The sequence below is a fragment of the Juglans regia genome, chromosome 2 (genome assembly GCF_001411555.2).
Source record: "Juglans regia cultivar Chandler chromosome 2, Walnut 2.0, whole genome shotgun sequence".
Lineage (NCBI taxonomy): Eukaryota > Viridiplantae > Streptophyta > Magnoliopsida > Fagales > Juglandaceae > Juglans > Juglans regia.
This window is the reverse complement of record NC_049902.1, coordinates 25,834,798-25,851,225: the sequence shown is the minus strand read 5'-3', so window position 1 is coordinate 25,851,225 and position 16,428 is coordinate 25,834,798. Positions and strand designations below refer to the sequence as shown.

Sequence of the window (16,428 nt, the reverse complement as noted above, 5' to 3'; positions counted from 1 at the left end):
AGTTGCCAATATGTTCTCACTTATTAAAAATAGCAAACAAGACACGTAAGTCGTGAGTTCTAATTTTTAGAGGTGCTTGCTCTCTTTATAATAACAAAGGAAATGAAGAAGTCAAGAGACCAAATCGATAAAAGTACCGATAGATCAGAATACATATAGACTATAAATTAAGGAGAAGTGTTACAACTATAAAGAAATCACACAAAAAGTATATTTACAATCTAATATGACTTTGGGCCTGTTTGGGGTTACGGTAGGAGTCTTAAAAATTGTTTAAATAGCCTTAAAAGTTATTTAATAGAAAAATTAGGTTGTTTGAATGTTACATATTAAAGCATTTTTAATCTTAAATAAGCTAAAAAATACATTTGAGGAAAAAAATTATTTTAATGTTTTTTCTCAAACGTGTTTTTCCAAATAATATGGAATATATTTTGAATTTTAAAAAGATTGTCAATGGACGAAAATACCCATACAGTTTTAAGATAATTACAACTTTCAAACTTTCAAAGATATGATCATAATCTTTAAAAATTCAAGTAATCTTCATTTCTACATCAGAAAACACTTTTTTAATTTGTTTCCAAAAAAACGTAACATGTTTGAAAATGCTTTAAACATATGGTTACCAAACAGTAAATAACTTTTTAATAGTAGAACTTAGTACTTAAGTTATAAACTATAAGCCCTAAAGTTATAAGTTATATTTCCCACCACAATCTCAAACACGCACTTCATATGATACATTAAATCTTCTTTGCAATAGAAGGACTAGTTTTACAATCTAACGTATCAGATCAAGTCACGTCAGTTTGTAGATTTACTTTTATGGAATCTGTGACTAAGGCATTTCTCTAAATTAAAATAATCACAACAAAACATGCATTTAATTGTGTAGTATACGTACAAACGTATTAAATTAAGATTACATGCACATGAGAAGTTTTAAAAAAAGTATAGATTGATTTGTTTTTTTTCAACACTACTCCATGTGGTACCATCGGGAGGGACCAGTAAGCCCATCCGACCACACAGTTGTTCAGGTCTGTTAGAGTTTTGTTATTTGAGATATATAACTAACGAATGAACTGATCAACGACCTCTTATCCTAACCTCCTTTGATACGTACGTTACGTGATGGATTTTATTGGTTTAGGTTCCTCTATCTATTAGTTAATTATAAGATTATCACTAAAATCTTACACATAATGCAGGAAGAAAAATCTAAATAGCTCAAAAGATAAGTACTGGTACATACACATAAAGTGATTATATAAAAATAAACTATTTATAAATTAACATAATTTCATGTGATTCATTAGATCTATTTTATGATAAAAATAACTTTATAACGTCAAATATATCATAATTTCACTAATTTATAAGTTTTGTTTTGTGTAATTTCTTTGTGACCGAAGTATTTGATCAAAATAAAAATATATACCGAAAGATCAACTTGTAAGGGCTGGACGCGTGCATTTTTGAAAAAATGCTATATTTTTGAAGGTTTAAACAAGATTTCTGTTCTCCATAATCAAACGCATGCATGCGGTACTATGCATTAACAATTATTTTAGCATATTTTCAAGGTCCAGTTTTCATCCAAAAAATGCTATAGCATCATGAGTTATATATAATCCCCCAGACCATGCAAACAGAAATTGAGTAAGATTATTTAAAAGAATTATCATAAAATCTGATAAATAAAATCTTCTAGTGTGAGGTGAAAATGAAAAGAAAAGAGAAGCTAGCAATTTCTGGTAATCAATCAATTAACCAGCCGTCTCCATAGAATTGCTTAAGTTCGTTTCTTCACAAAAGGATGGCCAAGAAGCTCAGTCACTGTCCCTCTGTTCCTCCAGTCCTTCTCTAGACACCTCTGAACAAAGCTTCGAAACTCTGGGGAGGCCGTCTCGGGCATCTCCGGCCTCTCCTCGAAGCAAATTGCACACATTAATGATGCCCAATCTAGTTGTTGCTTTGCAGAAATTAATGGAAAATGACCAACATAGCATTCCAGCACCACCACCCCAAGCGACCACACGTCCCCGGCAAACCCGTCTGCATTATCACCACCCCACCTCTCTGGGTCAAATCTTTCTGGACTCATGTATGCGAATGTCCCCATGTTTGAGTCCAATGTCTCTCGCGTCCCCGCCAAGACATGGCTAACCCCAAAGTCTGCTATTTTTACCTCTCCCATATCATTCACAAGTAGATTTGATGGCTTTATGTCCCTATGCACTATCTGCATGCCATGCAAATAGTGCAATCCTTCCAGGACACGCCTGGCCACGCCGGAGATTACATGCTCCGGTAATCTCCAATGTGCTCGCAACACATCTTGTAGTGAGCCTCCTTCCATGTACTCCATGACGAAGCAAAGACCACCTCCACCACCATTAGTTTCTGTGAAACCATTATCAAAAACTCCATGACACCTTACTATATAATGAGAGTCAACTCGTTTGAGGATCTCGGCCTCGCGTGCAGTTTGTCGGTGAATGCTAACAACATTTTGGTCGATCTGAAGCACTTTCAATGCAAAAATCGATTTGGTTTTCTTGTTAAAAACTTTATAGACCGTGCCACTACTGCCATGTCCAAGAACGGCCATTTTCTCAAGATCAAATATGTTTTTTATGCCCGAGTCAGGCCAACATGAAGGGCTTGGCAAGAACGTCGGAAAGTCATGAGTCTGGCGTCGGAACTCAGCTGCTGAATTTGGTGGTGGTAAGGATAGCCTTAATGCATGTCGATGCCTTCTCTCTCTCACTAATGTCATTACGCTTAATTAATTTACTTCTCCACTTTGTGTATATGCGTTAAGGAGAATTAAGCAAAAGTCAATGTGAAGAGTATTAATACATGGGATTAGGGAGTGTGTAAGGAAACAAGCATATCGAAGAGCTAACAAGTGGCCATGACCATTTCCTAATTCCAAGGGCAGGCGAGGTTTTTGTGGTCACGTCAGTGCTATCTTTGGCTGTGAATGGAGTTAGTTTTTGGGATGAGTATTCACATTGCCATGTGTAACGTTTTTGGTAATTAACCGAAGACCCTTTCTTCATGAACACGTGTTGATCAATCACCACATGGGGCAGTGGATCTCATCCGTTTAATTATTTGACTTATAGGATGACCAGTACTCCATCGATGATCGTGATCAAGCTGCGTGTTCTAGCTAGCTATGAAGAAGAGAACTGTATATAAAGGGGATCGCTAGCATCGGGAGTTGTCACAATTAATGAGAAATAAAACGGGAAGTATGTATGTATATATGTACATGCCGGCGGGATCTGGAAATCATCAGATTCTTAGGATCAGAAAAGCCGAAATGGAAGGCAAAGCCATGTAGCAGCCTCTTTTCCCTTAACAAACGCACAGAAAATTGCTATATGTTATGCCCAGTTAGCTACCTTGCAGTAGGGCTCAGCATTAATTGCCCCTAATATCCATGCACGTATCAGAACGGCAACTCAAAGCATGCCCTCTTTCTTTGGAAGCCGTTAGAAGAGCGAGGAAAATGGAAACACTTGGCATTCACTCGGGTCTTTCTTACTCATCGTCTTCTAGTCTTTACGCGATGTAAATGATAACAAAGCCGCGTGATGATCAACACTTGTTTTTCTTTTCTAATTTTTATTCTTTTTTTTTTCTGGTAAGCATGCATATATATATATATATATATTGGGTGCATGACTTGAATGCTTCTATATACACAGAAAATACAGCAATCAGAACACTAGCTAGTAGCTAGGGTTTCCGATCAGCATGAAAGTGGCCACCTGCTGCAATATCCGTTTATGGCTATTCACGTACTATGGCCGTTAGTGGCAAAGCTAATTAACCATTCGAAGATCAATCTGTGTCCTCAGAGAGCAGTGAATTAAAGAGCATGTCTTGGAGAAACTCATGAGTTCTTCTTGTTAAAAGTATGAAAAGCTCTATTAATTATCTTTGTCAACTATTAATCCAGAATTAAATAGAAAATTAATTAATTAATTATATCAAGTAGTACTTCTGATCGAACTTTGATCGGGTGGCATCTGGCCTGCATTTAGCTGCATGCATGGCTCATGCAAAGTCATAAATATATATTTATATATATATAATATTATCATGTGTTCTTTTAATTAACCGTTGATCAAAATGTTAATTAATTACCATGAACTTCATACGTACACAGCTTACACAATATATAAATCTATGGAGTAGAATCATTTCCAGGAAAATAACCTAAAGGTGTCAATATATGGATTTTGCTCCGAATTATGCTTTATTATTATCCGAAGAAGGGTCCCTAGCTAGCTACTACCTTGAAGATATCAGGCCTAGCTCAGTATACATGATAACTATTTGATCAAGAACTTTCCCTCAAATATTCAAATCCATTTTTGCTATATATATATATATGGTATACATATAAGATATAAATAATTACTAGCTAATGTCATGGGGGAATATTTTGGTTTGATTCCAATGATCCACGCTACAACTATTTTTATTTGTTATACTAAAAACTCCTTTTCTCTGAGAGCATCACAAAAAGTTAACAAAAATTTTCTGGTGTTCAAACCACATGATCAAATAGGAGAAATCTTTTATCCACAAAGAAACTCATAATACGTGGTTTGATGTGGTACATATGTCAAATTATAATATTGTTATTTTTATCACTAAAAAGCAATTGTGTTCTAGTGTAATATGTCACTTAAGAAGGACATACATCAGTAGCAATTAGCCATCATTTGGTTTTATATATTACTTTTGTATTATAAGGAGAAGCTACCATGTTGAGCAATTCAGGTCATCACACGTGTATGTGTAAACTCTTTATCAAATTGTCATTTTTAATGGAAGCTACGGCACCATCTATATGAAGCAATTTAGGTCATCATCACACGTGTGCATGTAATAAAAGTTACAGCATCATCACATATATAAAAGTTTTTATATATTTGCATGTGGATAGAGAAAAGTACGGCATGTGTATAATTAAAAGCTTCCAATTCGGCAAACCAACGTAAATGTGTAATTTTGTGAAGGAGGTCAGGTATTGATAAGAGTATATTCCTCACCACACGTACATGTATCTCATCACATTACTTTCATATCCACATTATCATCATATATAAAACTATGTAAATTTATTAGCATATATTCTTCCTAGTAGTACTGTCGTCCCAGATGCCATGGTCAATTCTCAATTGCAATTCTTTATCAACAGACCATCAACAGATATTAAAATTATCTTATAATTTTTTTAAAAAAATACAACATTATATTTTCCTATACCATTTTAATAAAATTGTAATGTTGAGATGAAACACTTTCATCACTATCCACACGGGGTCTAAATTTTGGTCCCCCGATGTCACAAGAATTCCACCATTCATTTCTAGGAGTTGATCACAATTTTATTTATTTATCTCTATCCGCATGAAGCAAGGTGAAATGTCGATAGATCTAGAAAAGAAGAATAAAATTTTCCTTTTCCATTTGTGGCAAAGCTAATAAGAAGGACATGCATACATCAACCACATATTAATCTTCAGCACATAAATGCCGAGGAACTATATTAGACGATCAATCCACTTCGTGATTATGAAGATTAATTGCTCCACCCAAAACCAAAATTTTTATAAGTAAATATAAAGAGGCTGAAAATGACGCAAGCTTCAAAGATATGGTTTTAAACCCAAGAAGAGCATTATGACTGTAGGGAATCCACACTTTTTCAAGTACTTCTGGAAAGAAGCTAAATCAACCGAGATATCACATTACATGAGGTTAAACCCCAAATACTTCACTAGTAAAACCAGCACGAATAAAGACCTTAACACTATTCATACGGAATAGTGTTTAAAAGGAATTGATTTTTACATCTGTACATTGGAATATAAAACATCACATGTACACAAATGCCCTATTCTCAAATTGATCTTCGTCATACTAGCTAGCAGTTTACAACACCATCTATACAATAAACCATCACAACTCTAGTATTCTGGTGAGCTCTCACGCCATCACTGTGAACATATTCACCTAATTCACTTCAAACCACAACTCAAGTATCGCGGACTACCAAAAATGTGTCCTTGCCCTTGCTTATTGCTACTTTTGGCAAACCAACATATATTACGCTTAAGTCCACAAGACTGTTTAAACCTGTAAAAATAGCATGATGTTAACCATCAAATAAATTACATATTCTAGCATGAAACAAACATCTCAAAGCATCTACTTGTGGGTTTTCTGTTTTTAATAAACAAAAAAAACAACTCATCTCCCAAATTAACAGACATTCGTTTTTTAAATTCCAAACAACAATATATCTACCTAGGTAGTAATATTCAACATCACAACAGAGTATAGACATATGCGCTAGTGACTTCTCAACAATTAGGAGTGAAGAGAGATACCAATTCATGATATTCTGTAGCTATTCGAACATCACATGAGCTACCCTCATTCACCTATAATTTGCCAAAAAATGGAAGGTTAAGTAACAAAATGAAATAATTTCCAAGTAGAAGTCAGCATACTATGTTATGTATTCAGATTTTTATTCATTATGGGAGGGGGGCCAGCTTAAACTTATAGCAAAATGACTACATACCATTCTCAGACGAGGTATCGGTATTAGATTCAAGATCTTCACTACTACTAGTGTCGTCATCCTCGTTTCTCTCTATACCGTCATCAATGAAGTCTTCATCATCTGGAAAGGATATTGCATCTTCCAATGTTGTATCAGGAGCAACATGGATGGGTTCTAAGTCGAACCTATGCAAGGGATTCCTAATGCCATTATCATCATATTCAGGTTCTACTTCTGCGTATGAGAGTTCGATCTCTTGGAAAGCTGCAAAATCCATTTCATGATCATCATCATCATTAATCAATGGTATAGTTGGAACATCATACATGTTCCTATTGGTCACCCTTTGCACGACAGACCAATTACCACGTTTACTAGTATCTTTAAGATAAAACACTTGGCATGCTTGACAGGCAAGGGTGAATGGCTCATCCTTATACAATTTTCATGAAGTGTTAACACTAGTTATGTGCTTCCCAACTACTATTCCTCTCCTCATATCACCGACATTATACCATTCACATTTGAACAAATATACATGACGCCAACTCAAGTAGCGTAATTGCAATATATCATTCAAAACATCATAGAATTCAATGGGCTTTGAATTGTGTTCCCCTTTAACAACCACCCCACTATTCTGGGTTCGAAGATGTTCTCCATGACATAGTGTGTGGAATCTGGTCTCATTCATGATGCAACTAGAATGGGAATAGATGATCTTTGACTTCAATGGAATATCCAATTTGTATAACTTAGATCAATACCTATTGTGAATAGATGATCTTTGACTTCAATGAATGGTAGGAATAGGTTATTACGACATATCTGACATAGACACCTGATGGTAGTTCATCCAGGTGCATGAGCTTTTGCCATGGTGAGGAGATTATCTATCCCTTTACTGTATTCACATGAGGTAAACCTGTTTGCCACGTGCATCCAATTCTTGTCCATTGTTTAGCTCAATCTATTAAGCGAAATGAATGATACCTCCCCATAAGCAAATCAATGAAATAATTGAGCTAGGTTGCTACAATGATTAATTAAACAAGGACATTGCTATGACTGAAATCTTCTGCCGAACAATATAAATTTTTTTTAATATTTTTTATCTTTTCTTTCACTATTTTTTAAACTATTTAAATATTTTCTAAAAATAAAAAAAATTACATATTCATTTACAAACACTTACTTAATCATTAAGTAAAAAAATAAAATAAAAAAAATTAAACAAAAAAATTCGGTAAAGAATTTTGGTGGATATCTTCTATGGAATAGTGTTTTCCATTGAACAATATAAGAACAAAGAAATAAATATTTTTGAATATTATTAAGAAAGTAATTTTTATACTTGGTCATTAATTTTGTATATGACTCTAACATGCCAAAAACATATAAGAAGCAAAGCAGCAAAATTTCTCTGACACGCCACATAAAAAGCTTTACGTTAAAAGGATATAAACAATGCTTATTAAAAAAAAAAAAAGGAAAAAAGATATAAACAATGGACAGATCTAATAATTGAGCTAGACAACAGAGAAGTCCTTCAATTTCATATATAGAAAACAAGTGTTAAAATCATGACCAATGCTTTCTCTAACATGTTAAGCTATGCAGGGTTAGTGTTATATAATATACCATGAGTGGGGCACCTAGTCTTATTGCTTGTCCAACTGCCTTCTTTACATTAATATTTCGTATTGTTTCATAAGTTGTTATGTTGGTATGAGCCAAAAATTAGAACATGTTTATAGTAGTATATATATCATATCACGTATTAAACCAGGCCAAATAAAATTGATCCATCAAAACAACAACAAATAACAAACTAAGATAAAACATTAATTAAATACATTGAAGAATATGATACTTGAATGATATTCTAAAAAATTTGAAATGGGGAATAATCTAGTGGTATTCCCTTGTCATGACAACCTATGGGTATCACTGTTTTGGGGTCTTCTCAACACAAACATAAACTCGGTTTGAATAAAAAAATTGGATCTCCAAAAATTTAGCAAATGAAGAGATGCTTAACTTATCAAACAACAATTCTACCTTTTTTGCATGGAGTCAAAGAACAAGAAGCATAATTCCATAAAGATAGAGATGCAATAGACATACTTGCCCTAGTTATTAACTTATCACCATGTCCATCTTGAGCAAACACAGGATTACTGCATTGCCAGTACTTGGTTTTATACAATAATCACTGAAAATCTCAACCAACTCATAGCAACTTAAAATGAAAAGAAAATACAACAAGTAAATAATTTCAAATGGGGGTTTGAAAATTGATAAATTTTCAATTAATTTGTAGTTTACAAAATTTGTAGTTTGTAAACAAAAAGGTGTAGGCTAGCCGGGTGGGGAAGCCTAGGGAGACAAAGGGTCGGATGAGTCATAGAGAGAGAGAGAGAGAGAGAGAGGGAGGGAACCCATAAAAATAACAGACTCGACGAGGAGAGTAATTAGCGATGTCGGAGTGTTTGTGTGCCGACGAGGAGACTATGGCGCAGCAGAGGCTAACTTGGCCATGAGTGGTGGCAGCAACTCATCGAGAGAGATTCGTCGACGCAACAGGGGAAAAATTAGGAGAAATGCTTGCTGTGCTTTAGTCTCTAGCTTCTGTCGAGTTCGCTCCATGTGAAGTAAAAACATCTATAGCGGCGCATGTGTTTTCGCCACTAAGAAATCGAATCCTACAATCGCCATAACACATTTACCAATACTGTTATTGCAGCGATCATTAGATTGCCGCGACAAATCCATTTACTCCTTGCGTCTAGAATCTCACTGTTGATGCTTAAACTTGTTGTGTCAATTTTGTTGGCCACAAGGGAAATCATAGCTATTGATTTTTAATGGCGTAATTATAGTCGCCACAATTTCATGTCTGGCGATGGACTTATTTCCGGCGACACATGATTGCTGCAAATAATATAAACAGGCGACAATCAAGGATAGCGCCGAAGAAGCTCTATGCATTTGCTGTGATTACATTTGTTGTGCCCATCTTTCACCACAAAAAAGAAAGAATTTCCAGCAACCTCCTTAGGCAACAGAATAACATTCGATCTTCATGAGTTGATGCACATTTGCGGCCAAATCTAGTTGTGGGAAAATAAAAACGCAGCCAAAGCTAGGTTATGTTGTAGTGGGCACGTAAGATAAATACGGCACGTAAAGTAGTCCGTTTGAGAATGCATTTTATTCCACAAAGATTTTGCAATGGAATTAATTATGCCAATATATAACTTTTGAAAAGAAAAACCCGAAACTTATTAACTTAAGTTTATTTATTTATTTATTTTTTTTTTCTGAATTTCCTTATACATGGAAAGAATGCGGACCACAAAAGGATTAGGCATGCATACGTGTCAAATGCTTCTACAATGGGCAGGACTTTAATTTCCATTTATATGAAAATGAAAATTTCAGAACCTCTGACCTTTGAAAAGTCCTTATAGAGATTAATGATCAGTGCATTATGCAAACTTCAAATCCTTTTGCAAAATTCAAATCCTCATGTAAACTTCAAATCGATATATATATCTGAGAAATTCTATATAGAAGCTTTATACCACATGACACATTCACTTAATCAATATGTGATTTGTCATTTTTACTCTTCTATCCTAATGCTTAAGTATGTGTATGTTTAAATATATTAGAATGACAAAAAATGACAAATTATATGTTGGTCAATTAGAGGTGTGTAGTGTACGGCTTCATTATAGCATTTCTATCTCATATATATATATATATATATATATATATATATATATTTGTATATATAATTTGTAAATGTAACGCCCTAGTCTCGGATGGGTCGGAGAGTTACTTCTTAACACTTAAAATCATATCTCATTATACATATATGAACTCCGATTCCTCAATTACTCATAGACCTCATTGCTTTATACCATTTACTTCAAAATAAAGAACTAAGAATACGACGAAGTCTAAAAACAAATGCCAACTTCCCAAGGTACTAAGTTAACATAGCAAAATGAAACTATTCAATAAAAAATTCTCCAATAATAAGTGCCCTCTTTGTATTTAATACTATGCTCACAAAGGTTTACCCATGTTTCTTATTTCTGAACCTCCGTTAAAGTATCCTAAATATCTGAAAAATGTTGGGGAGATAAGGGGTGAGTTATTAACAACTCAGTAAGCAGAGGATACATGCTAGCGTGCAAACATGAGCATTTACAAAATACAGTATGTAGAACAAAATATTTTCTGGAGTTATCATGTAGAACAAAACATGTTTTCAAACGTAACAGAGTGACGGTTTTAAGACAAGTAAAACCCAAAGTACTTTGGCATAACATAACCTAAGTATCATCATCACTTCAAAACAGAGCGTCTCACAGAGCAGAAATCATGTTTCACCCCGTGGTAGGGTTGTGCTAACCCTAGTGGCCAAACCGGGTAGAGACAGAGGTAAAATCTTTCCTTTATTCTTCTTGGAGCCTTGAGTGTGCACATAGAAAGACCACAATAAAACTACTTTGTTTCCAAAGTGGGTGCACTCAGAGACAGAGAAGTTGGTACCAACTCAAACAGAGCAGAGCATAGACATAGTTAGATATAAAATCAGTACACCATGCCAAATGTTTTAGATGCCATATCAAAATAAAACAGAGTACCAAAACATAATCAGATCCTTCTCACATACTGAAAATAAAAGTCGGAGCATCTTTCTAAATCAATGCACAATTTTTCAGATTCTCAATATCACTCTTTCTTAGATTTCAGAGATAACATGACAAAATTTAGCTCATGTTTACACAATGCATGTCAGAAATTATTTTTTCTTTTTCATACATATTTCATGAGTAATGCATATAAGCGATCGATGTTGGTTTTTCCCAAGTTCTCATTTCATCACAAAATATGCAAATTTTTCAGAAAGTCAACCTCAGGCTCGATAATTCGTGTAAAGCCTAGCATGGGAACCCAGCTTACCTGGACTTTTTAGCTTTTCTGAATCTTTCCATAATCTTGCTGAATGAATACCAATTGTCACCTATACGGAATACTAAACGTTACTAAACTTCTAAAAGAACTGCTAAAACTATCCATCTACTTAAATTCATAATACAGAAATGGCTTTGATAACTGTATAGTTATCAGAAATCTAATAAATATATTATCATAAAAAATAATCTTAACTTATTATAATATAATTTTATCATGGCAAAAAAAGTTAAACTCATTTCGAAAATTAACATAATCATAATTAAAACTCATATCTCGATAAACTATTATTAAAACACTAACTTAATACTGCCAACATGTAATCTAGTAGGAAGTCATAAATTTCTTAAACAATATTAATTCATAAAATATTCTTAATAATGCTTATATTAAAAATCATCGTAAATGACTAATCGTATCTAATTTAAAACTATCCAAGATTTATTTCATATAAAAGGCTTAAAGTGTTTTTTTTTTTTTTTAAATAATTTTAAACACTAACAATTTTCTACCAAAATTAAACCATAAAATTAATACCCAATAATATAATTAAAGTCTTTAAATATTTTCTATGAAATCAAGTTTAATATAAAAATATGCCTTTTGGACCATCTGATGACAAGGGTGTTTAGGGAAATAAAAAAATATATACAAGGGCTCTTTGGGTAAAGCATGCATGGTCACAACAAAGAAAGAGCTATGAGACTAAAACTTCTAGAATCAAACCGTGTGTAAGGATCAGTCCATACTCACCGAGAGGGGTGGCCAGGGACTACGGAAGTGGCGGCTGGACTATATCTACGGTGTACGGCTTGGCTGAAGTGCACTGACAGCGAGAGAGAAAGAGATATAATCCAAGAGAAAGAGGGAGAGGGAGTTACAGACCATGCAACGTGGGGGCTATAGTCCGACCATGGAGTCTTACCCGTGATCTGCGGTGGCTCCACTTGCGAGTTCACGACTGGGCTACGGCACACGGACAGCAAGTGACCGTGCGACTAGTATGGAAGTTGTGTTTAATGGAACCATGCTCTTGGTGATGGGTTGTTGAGGTAGTTCGGTGATGGCCGGCAGCGTGGTGGTTGAGCAACGACGGTGACCTGCAGTCATCTGGTGTGTAAGGGTAGCAACGACAGAGAGATAAGGAGAGGGAAACTGAGAGAAACCGAACACAGAGGGGGAAAAAGTTTGAGAGAGTGGGTGCTTTGTTTCAGCTTGACCAAAACAGAGGTCCTTGTACGTGCGTTGAGCCATGCGCCTGAGCTGTTTCCATGGTGGTCAACGGTAGAGGGAGAAGTTTTAGTTGGGATATAAAGCAAGGGCCAGGTGACTACGGCGTGAAGGGAAGAGAAGATGGCATCTTATACTCGGAAATGCATGGTGTTTTTCGGGTGTCTGCATAGCGTTAGTGCAAGATGGCAGCAGTGAGAAGAATGTTGACGTTTCACGGTGGCTATCAGAGGGAGAGAGCCTGTTCTGAAGAGGGGAGTTGTGATATGAGGATAAGGAGTAGAAGAGAAACCGTAGAGATCGACGTGGAGGTTTTGGAAACCGGGGTGGAGCAAATTTTGTGAGTAAAGAAAACTAAAAGTGAAGGGAAGAAATCGGAGAAAACAATTGAAATGTGAGGAGGAAGATCTTGCTAAAACGGCGTTGTTCCCTCATGAAAGGTTGGGCTTCGACACTATTTGGGCTTGGGTTTCAGGGGCTAGTTATTACAGTAAAAATGCTTTGAGATGACTTTCTCCTATTTATTTTTTTAAGCATTCTAGAAGCCATATAAAACTCATCATGATTTCAATAACAATAAATATAATCATTTTCATAAGAAAAACTCTACTCATCATTCATTTTCTCATGATCATCCCATGATGTTAAATTAAATAATAGATTTACAAATAAAATATAATAAATAATCTAATTATCTATTGCCAGTACATTATGGAATGATGAGAACATGAATGATAAGTAGTATTACTCTTTTCATAATCACGATTCAAAATAAAGGTATTTTTGCAAGAGTATAATATTTTATAATAATTTAATAAAAATTTCATTTATTTAAAATATGATTATAAAAAAGGCCGGTTGTGTATTTATCATTTTACTAACTTTTAATAAGATTGATGAAAGTGAAAGATCCATGCATGCGGAATTACGCTTCAAACGTACATGTCACACTACAACAAATTTGAGATTTTGGGACGAAATTATTTAGGGACAAAATTTTTTTCATCCCTAAAAGTCATTTTTTGGGACGAAATTTAAATTTCGTCCCAAAAAATTGATGAATTTAGAAAACCGTTCGAACAGTATTTTCTGCGACGAATTAAATCGTCTTAAAAAAATTTTCCCGTTCGAACGTGAAAAAATACGTTCGAACAGTAAAATTTGGCGGATAATTACTTTATTATGGCGGGGAAAGTTCAAAAACGTTCGAACGAGAATTTGTTGTGTTCGAACGAAAAATATTTGGTGGCAAATCCTGGCAGGAAGGTTTCTAAACCGTTCGAACGAAATATATTTAGTTAGAACATATTCAAGCACCACATTTATACATTCGAAGGTATAATATTAATCTCGGTACGAAACTCAAAATATAAAAAATATCTATCATATATACAAATTCATTAATTAATTTTATGTAATTAATTTTAAAATATTTTAATGATTTCTTTTACGTTAAATAAGATTTTTAGTTAAATAAATATTATCAATCACATACATATTAATCAACCAAATAAAGCAAATTATCAAAATGCCATATATATTGTTCATAATTACAACAAAAGAAAATATAAATAAAAGATAAAAACTATTGTGATGCGAGGTCTCTACACACATCCTCGACTGCAGCTAATTGTGTCTCTACCTGTGTCAGTCGAGTACTAACTGTGACCTGAGTTGCATTATTGGCATTAATCACTGTACGTAACTCATCAACCTCTGTACGTAACCCAGAGATGGTAGCCATAATCTCTGTACGCAACTCAGACATGGTAGTATGCACTGCAGTATGCACTGCATCAATCACTGCTGATGTGTGTACGCCGATCTCAGCACTCAATATGTCAGCCATCTCCTCGCGAATATATGTGCGTGATGTCTCAGCCTGTGTAGATGTCTCACCAGCCGATACTCCAGTATCTCCTGGCTGCCCATCTCTCTGAATCTCAGCCCTGTCAGGAACAGCCCCACGAAAACCAAATCTAGAGTGTCCCGTGCTCCGTGATAGGGTGGTGCTGTTGATCGGTGCCATCGGAAATCGGGAACGCTCGACAGGTTCGGACACAACCCCGGCATGTAGCAAAAATCGAGTGATGAGGATCCCAAACGGCAGTATTTCTGTCGTAATGAACCGTGCCTCTGATCGGATCCTCTCAAATATATAACCAACGAGGTCGATCGGGATGCCACGAGCGACCCGTATCATAAATCTCGCTCGATCCATGCCGACCTCGGTCTTGTGCTGCCGTGGGTCAATATTGTTGGCAATGATCAAATTCATAATCTTGAAGAAAGAAGATAAATCTGCCTGCCTAATACTCTTGGAGCCATCGTACACTGGAGCATCTGGACCAACAATCAAGTCTCTGACCTCGTGATCAGCAAGTGTATCGATCTCATATGTGTAATCCAGTCCCTCGTCCTGAGACATAGCTGCATCACCTGAAGGACCAGACTCTCTAGGCGGGAGGTTTGGATAGACATCAAGAAGCCTAGGAATACCCAAATATGCAGCGAGTCCATCCGCTGAAAATATAACAAGAGCTCCTCGGACACAGATCCTATATGCCCCTCCATCGTCTAGGCTAGTAGCACCGAGCTCTTTATAGAACTCAGTAACGATCTCAATGAAGGAAACGAGCTACATTCCTTCTTCTCGCTGATCTAAGATTGGTGCCCAACCACGATCATTGAATATTGATGGGAGGGAATGACCCTCCCATATAAGAGTGACAAAATCAGACAGTTTTACCTGTCGCTCAAGTAAAACGGTCCGCTCTCGAACTGTTTGGATGGAAGGTTCTCCTGATCTACCACGTTTACGGCCTCGATAAGACATTATTATGATCCTGCAATTTTAAAAATAAAATATACATTCAAGATTAGTGATAAAATCTAATTACGACTAAAAGATTTACAAAATTATATACTAATAGCAATTTAATAAATTAATTGATAGAACATATAATCAATTAAACGATGAAAACAATTTAATAAGCTAATAAAATGTTAATGGATTTAATTTAATAATTAGCGTTCGAACGTCTAAATATATGGTCGAACGGACAATTAATAACGTTCGAACGTGTCTATCAAGTTCGAACGTACATGTTTACCCGTTCAAACTAACTGGTTAATACCGTTCGAACGTAAAACAGATCTAACTCGGCCATGGCTGAGTCAACTCAGCGGCCATGAAAATACTCAAAAATTAATCGATTCCGTGGTTTCTTCGACTAAAAAACAAAGTACTCTTCATTTCTAAACATCCTACGATAGATTTATGATGTTCTACGGTAATTATTAATAAAAAAATGTAATTTAAAAAAAAACAAATAAAACCATAAAATTATAAAATAAACGGTAAAATGAGTTCAAAAATACATACCTTTACTTGGGAGGAAAAATGTTTGACGTATGTGCTGATCACGATGGCAGACGGCGGTGAATGTAGTGCGTTCGAATGTTTTCTCGCTTTTTCAAATGGTGGGGACGGCGACGTGAGAGAAATCGCTGCCCGCGATAACTTATACGTGCATAACCGTTCGAACGTTAATAGTTAAAGTTCGAACGTTAATATAAAACCGTTCGCCCGTTACTATTTC

The 16,428-nt window shown here is 35.3% G+C and overlaps 1 protein-coding gene across 1 annotated transcript; it reads right to left on the bottom strand.

Moving 5' to 3' along the window:
• Positions 1-1,533: 1,533 nt before the first annotated feature.
• LOC109015276 (mitogen-activated protein kinase kinase 10-like) lies at positions 1,534-2,922 on the bottom strand. Its single transcript, XM_018997755.2, has one exon. The coding sequence runs from the start codon at positions 2,783-2,785 to the stop codon at positions 1,799-1,801; it is 987 nt and encodes a 328-aa protein (XP_018853300.2). The 5' UTR covers positions 2,786-2,922; the 3' UTR covers positions 1,534-1,798.
• Positions 2,923-16,428: the final 13,506 nt, after the last annotated feature.

Coding starts and splice junctions, on each gene's coding strand:
- LOC109015276 (XM_018997755.2), bottom strand. CDS start 2,785: ATGACATTAGTGAGAGAGAGAAGGCATCGACATGCATTAAGGCTATCC.